The following is a 6,487-nucleotide window of genomic DNA, read 5'->3' as shown; positions in this document are numbered from 1 at the left end:
ACAAACAAGCACACTGTATAGTCATTAATCATTTATTAGCAGAACAATCTGTTACACCATGACAAAGCTAGAAATATCAAATGTATCTTTTCAAAACTGTTTACAGGACTACTTCAACAGTTCCACTATTTTTTCTGCCAAGGGTGTGGCCGAGGCTGGATTTTGTCCAGTCGCCACTCTTTTGTCAGCACAGACACATGGCTGCCACAGGTCTGCATTTTCAAACACTGCTCCATGTTGCTTGAGCTTGGTCTCGAGGAGGAAGGGCATTGCCTTGACCAATCCCATCGCATCCTCTTCTTTGTCAGTAAAGCATGTCACTTTCTTGCCTTTCACTAGGTACTCACCATTTGATAACTTGGTGTTTACAATACCTGGAAAGAAATAGGAAGAATGTGAAAATTCCAATATTTTGGTTTAGTTATCAAAAACTGATCAAATACACTCACAAGCTCATGTGTTGTTGTGAGGTTTAAATTTAGGAAATTCAGCCTTTTTTCTTCCTGGTTAGGAAGCTTCCCCTGTTTTCCAAATCCGAGGTGGTGTTCATCCAATCAAAATTAGCTCACTCACTAAAGCTGGAGCACTCTAAAAGCTGGCAAAAGACACTGACAGCAGTGGAAGACCTTTGTTGCTGCCTTAATCTGCCAGTTGCCATGATGTTCAGTCAGCGTGATTTACTAAAGCATGGCTGCATTGAAGGCCACTTACCAGCTGGTCCATGGCAAACTGCTGAGGCAATCCCTCCCTTTTCATAAATCGTTCTCACTGCTTTTTCCAAGGTTTCGTTTTGTGGCAGATCAAACATGGGCCCATGTCCTCCAACACAAAACACAACATCAAACTTGGCAGGATCAACGGTGTCGAGAGCAATGGTATTATCAACAGACTTTATTGCCTCATTGTCAGCGAGGAATTCTTTGCAGACTGGGTCCTCCTTAAATGCTTCGAGACTGGAAGGGTCCTAATTGAAAGGAAAAGGCAGTTTTTTTTTGTACCTTAAGTTATATGGTCATCCATCTTTGCAAGGTTTTGCAGATAAAATGTATGTAAGGCCCGGGTCAAACGCCGTACTTCACATGAGCTGAACCCAATTCAACCAATTAGGCTCATGTTAAGTTTGGTGTTTGACCCAATCCTCCATAGGAAAAAGGAAAACATTATAAAATCTTCAAACTTAGGCTACTTAATGTCCTTAGTACAGAGACAAATATTGTAAAAATTTGGCTTTCTTTGTGCCTTTTAGGCTGTGTTAGGTTCACAAGGCATTGTGGTAAAATGTACAGCCGCCATCTATTTTCCTACGGTGGATTAAGTTCGACAGATTTTATTTGGAGCGGCTGGCATTCTTCACATCTGGCCAGCCGTCTAATAATGCCTGAAGACCGACTTTGGGTTGAATGCTGATCTTCACACGAGTCAAACCAAACACATAATCAAAGGCCTATAGGCACCATTTTGACTTTACCTTGAAAAACCACTGACCAACAAGACCGCTTTTGTTATTTGAGTTAACACCAAACTGTCATTAGGTTTGGCTCATGTGAAGTACAGCGTTTGACCCTGGCCTAATACACTTTATTTAATGGTTTGATAGATAATTCATCCAGCTATTTTATGGGTAGAGTCCAAAAAGATTATCTGGGTGAGTGGTAACATCCAAGACACTCCCAAGATGCCAAGATTGAGATTTGAATCATTTTAGACTCTGAGACAGAACGACAAAACACAAAATCAGGACTTTGTGACTCATCACAAAGGATACTGAGATTCTGTGATAGAATCAAAAGTCTTTGAGACCTAAGATTTTTAGTTACTATTAATTACCAGCACTGTAGCCAGAAGAAAAAAGACTGAGGCAATGTTCATGATTAAATGCTCCTCATAGGTATTTAAGCTGTGTTTTACTTTCCCCTTTAAGAAAACCAACAAACCCCCCCCAAAAAATGACTGAGGCAACTGCCTTGGTTTGCCTTGTACTGGCTACAGCCCTGATTACCACTATATTTTAAAATGACAAATGTTTTACCAATGGAGCTTTTCCTCCCTTTGGGCTGACAAGTGTCATGCTGTAGCCTGCCTTCTTGAACACATGGTATGGATGAGCCATTTCTGGTAAATACCATCCAGTCTTTTTTCCAGTATTCCCCATGTCTCCATGGTTAGTGAGGACCATTAATATTGCAACCATTTTTATCTAGATATGTTGGAGTGAACTATAGCAACTGAAATTAAAATTATAATGATGCAGTAAAAGGAAATTAGTTTTGGGTTCAGTAAGAAACTGTTAAATTATGAGGTTATAATTAAATGGTCTGCATTTTGGCACTCAACATTAACATATTAATAGCTGGGGGGGTTCCGATATAAAAAAGTTGGGGATGCTTGTCAGAAAATTGAATTCAACCCCTAAAGGAGAGTGATCTGGGTGTGGCTTGAGCATTGTTTGAGCCCTAAACGATACCTAAAAAATAGCAGCATTTCATCCTAAACACCCTAAATGAGACTTCAGTTCTTGATTTATACCCCTAAGCAAAACGACAAGCATCCCCGACCTTCTCTTCTGGAAGTTCTCCCCCCTCCACCTTGGGATCATCAATAGGCACAAGTCTAACCAGGGTCCTGGAAATCATCACTATTTGTTTCACTATTATGCCATTTTACCATATTAGACCAAGAGAACGCACAAAATATGAGCCTGTATTGCACTTTTCGTCATTGCACATACATGATCAGTACAATTTTCAGATGATGCAGAATGTTTTGCGAAAACTAAAAGCCAAAATACTAGAAAATGACATAATTGCAGAATAATTACTGGCTTATTGCATGGTTTAACATATTATACAAGCTGACATTCTGCATACATAATTTGAATACATATTACTTATATCTTTCCTCCCCGATTCTGGGCTCAGAAAAATACTACGCAACTTGCAAAATATCAGTATGTATAAAATGCAGAAGCATATCACCTCGACAAGATGATGTGCTTCTGATAAATGTAAAAGCATTCAATAAGGTGTATTTATTGCTAAGTGATACAAGCCAACTCTCCCAAGTCTCCCGGACAGGAGGTCCTTCCAAAGGGAGGGGAGAGGTGATACAAGTTCCCTCCCCTTCCTTTGGATATTTTCTGGAACTGAACAATAAATACATAGGAGGCTATAATCTCCATGTACACAAGTCCTGAGTGATAGCAATAGCCAAAAATTCCATATTTTTGCAGGAGAACTAACATTGTGTCACATCTACATTTAATTAAAACTTCAAAATAAATTTGGTCCATTTAGTTTGTGTCAAATTCTTTGTAGAATGAGACCCCAGGGTGCAATAGGAACCATTGTTATTCAAATAAGTAGCTATGTAATAAATCAATTTAATTTCAGGTAGTCTGCTTTGTTTGGTCAAGATGACTTAGCAAATTTTAGCGTCTCGGCGATTACTATTCCAAATGGTTTTGTTCTCTCACATTAGTGTGGCATCATCTCCTAGCGAGTTGTAGCGTTGCACGAGCCAACCGCGTGCCCAAGTCAACCTCGAGTCACGAGTCAACCTCGAGTCAACCACGAGTTTTTTTGTCCCTAAAAAATTATAGATTGTAGGAAATAAATTTAGGAATACACCTTTTTGGTACTTAATTTCGTGGGTACTTAATTTCGCGAATTTGGCGAGACAGTCTTTCGGGTGGGAGGGGGGGGGGGGAAGGGTGGTATTTTCGCGATTTCAATAGGCAAATATCAAAAAAGGTCATACAATTTCGCGATTCAAGCATTCTCAACTTAATTTATTTTTCAAAAGTCTGAACTTTTTAAAATTCCTAGATAACCTGGAACAAGCAAAACGCATTTTTACAAATTAACTTTTAAGGTAAACTGGAACAAGCAAAAGGCATATTTGAAAATTAACTTTTTACAACTTGGCCCAGTTCTGTTATTACACAACAAAGATACAAAATGGAACTTACTAGTAAAACTGCGTAAGACTATTGTGGCGCACGGCGCCATCGAAGTGAGCCTGTTATTAAAATGTCCTGTTGTTAACTGCTAAGACAATCTATATTCATATATCTTATTTCCTACAATCTATTTCTTTTTTCGGGGCGAAATAAAAAAAAAGAAAGAAAGAAAAAAATTTGGCTTGAACCCCCCTGTAGAACTACAGGCTCCATGAAGTCCACCATGTTTTCGCGCAGTCACGAATTGACCTTACATATTTCGAAACACTTACGCTACGAGCGCTCACAACAGCATTCCGCTGAAACAAGCTCCAGCTGGCAATTGAGTCGATAATGAATACGTAAATTTGGTGGTTGATAACTAGAACATTACATCGATCACGGACTCGATGTATAAATCTTGAGAGCCAATACAAAATATAAAATCGTCACGCAAACTTCAATAATCTCATTGCCAAAGTCCCTTGATGATAGGTAACCACTCGTCAAAAATCTGCTAAAGAACCTCGGTGAGAAACCTCGCCTAAACGCCCCAGACAAAATTGGTTCGTCTACTTCTGCGGGTGCTAGTCAACTTATGAGCAAAGAGTTAAAGCATTACCTGTTATCCTTGAAGTAGGAGACAAAAGCAACGCCTGATGCACTTCTGCAGAGACTCTCAAGGCACTTGGACCTCTCCGACGAGTAGAATGGATCAAATAGGGCTTTAACCTTGTCGGTTACAGCGCTCCGCGGCCTGTAATCCCGTTTGCAAGCTCGCATTTTCATTGGTTGACGGTAACGTCCCGGCTGAGTGCGATGCCGTGACGAGAGCGTGCATAATATCATTATTTATTATATGGCTACAGTCTGAGGACCACACTGGCGTTACAAGAAGCTATATTTGCTATGCACATCACATCTGATCTGTTGTCGTACGTTCGATAACCAAGGGAAAAGAACGTTAGCCGAAATAAAATCTGATGATCTCTGTGAGCGATTCAAGCAGAATCGAAATAAAATCACATGGTTTAGTTTTGGTGTGTCATGTACTTTATTAATATGAAAATTGCCACAACATGTTGCTCTCTCTCTCTGTCACGCAACGCTACGCTCTCGTTTTGCTGCGTTATGACCACTATAAACATGTGTTATAACACCACTTGAAACACATTTTGCGCAACAGTGTTCCAATATGCTGCATTAAAACTTTGTTACGTTTTTCCGGGATTCAGATTATGGTGCCCAGAAAAGTCATAGTCTGCATTATTATCTAAAAAAAAGACTCATTTGGAGGTAGCTGGTATTAGTTGTTATATCTTCCCGTGGTTTATATCGCTCTTGAAGGTGTTTAGAGACGTCGTTATGAGGGTGATTTTGGATTTAAATTATCCTATGATTAAGTTAGGTTTTCTTTTATCCTTTGGATGATCCTGGTCCATCATATTCATGATTCAAATTCACTTGGATCAGGTCGCATCAAAGGAACCTATTAATCCACCCTTGACAAGGATTCGTCGGTTCCTTTAATGCACCATAATGCAAATTGCTCTTTATTAAAATTGAAAGAGACAAACATTCCGTGTTCTGAAAAGTATAAATAAACCAAACACTGTACATACAGCATTAACCTACGAATGTTTGCAAATTTTACCGTTACAGCATGTACAACCTGAAATGGCTTTGTTCTCTACCATTATGTGGCATTTACCTATCCGAGTGATCATCCCGGTTTGCGTCATAATTCATCATGAAATAGATATTTATGTTTCAGTAAATACATGTAGCAACGAGCGGCTGTCATGACATTTCACTGATGTTCGCGAGAAATTATTTTTCATTAACTCGAATATGTCCAAGCTGGTTCATCGGTTTGAGACCGAGCCGAATTTAATGACATTTCGTTTTGCGAGTATTTTTTCCAATGATTTTCTTTCATATTTAAAGGGATGGTTTCTCGGCTGGGGGAATGTGCAAGCTGTGACGTTAGTCCATCTAATTCCATTGTTAACAGGAAACAACCAAAAGCAAGCTGACGCTTTTTGCGGGAAATTGTTTTTTTTTTTTAAAGTTTCGAGGTCAGTAACAAAAACCCTGCAATAGAGGTGATATTTCTCACCCATCGTTTATGAACCAATTGGATGCTAGTAGATAACTTGTGCGTGTGTACAGAATAAATCCTTCGGCCCGGCGATATAAAAATGCGATGTTCCATTCTATAAAATTCGACACATTCTATGTAGATCGGTCGATATCTTACGGTAAATTTAGGCATCAGTCAATTATAGTCCGTGATTGCTGAACTAAAGAAAGCGAAAAAGTTACTTTCTCATGCGATAGTTTAGGCATGCGCCCAACCGTGAACTTTCCCTTAAATTGTGGTATATAAATACAAAACTGAAGTTACGCTTTGAGTTAGGACTCAAACCAAATTAGCATAATCGGCAAATAAAGGTCTCTTTATGCAAATACGGTCAATACTCAACGGAGTCGGTGAAAAAATTGTCAGTTTACCGGCGATTATTTCGTTTGAGCTCGCGTGACTACCGC

The 6,487-nt window shown here is 39.3% G+C and overlaps 1 protein-coding gene across 2 annotated transcripts; it reads right to left on the bottom strand.

Moving 5' to 3' along the window:
• Window positions 1-97: 97 nt before the first annotated feature.
• Window positions 98-4,905, bottom strand: LOC145462566 (uncharacterized). Of its 2 annotated transcripts, none has more exons than XM_081446120.1 (4): window positions 4,560-4,905; window positions 2,030-2,225; window positions 712-964; window positions 98-374 (listed from the first exon to the last, which is right to left on the bottom strand). In XM_081446120.1, the coding sequence occupies exons 2-4, from the start codon at window positions 2,189-2,191 to the stop codon at window positions 109-111; spliced, it is 681 nt and encodes a 226-aa protein (XP_081302246.1). In that variant the 5' UTR covers window positions 2,192-2,225; window positions 4,560-4,905; the 3' UTR covers window positions 98-108. The 2 variants fall into 2 exon arrangements, with proteins under 2 accessions (XP_081302246.1, XP_081302247.1); XM_081446121.1 differs by having other exon boundaries at window positions 2,030-2,197; window positions 4,560-4,904.
• Between the last annotated feature and the right edge of the window lie 1,582 nt (window positions 4,906-6,487).

This window comes from Orbicella franksi, chromosome 12 (genome assembly GCF_964199315.1).
Source record: "Orbicella franksi chromosome 12, jaOrbFran1.1, whole genome shotgun sequence".
Lineage (NCBI taxonomy): Eukaryota > Metazoa > Cnidaria > Anthozoa > Scleractinia > Merulinidae > Orbicella > Orbicella franksi.
The sequence above is the reverse complement of the archived record's forward strand: the minus strand, read 5'-3'. Positions and strand labels throughout refer to the sequence as shown.

Bases quoted from the DNA above. Each gene is read 5' to 3' on its own strand.
- LOC145462566 (XM_081446120.1), bottom strand. From the start codon at position 2,191: ATGGTTGCAATATTAATGGTCCTCACTAACCATGGAGACATGGGGAAT. The intron at 965-2,029 runs GTAAAACATTTG...CCTTTCAATTAG, and splicing joins AGGGAGGAAAAGCTCCATTG to GACCCTTCCAGTCTCGAAGC. The intron at 375-711 runs GTAAGTGGCCTT...ATTTCTTTCCAG, and splicing joins AGTTTGCCATGGACCAGCTG to GTATTGTAAACACCAAGTTA.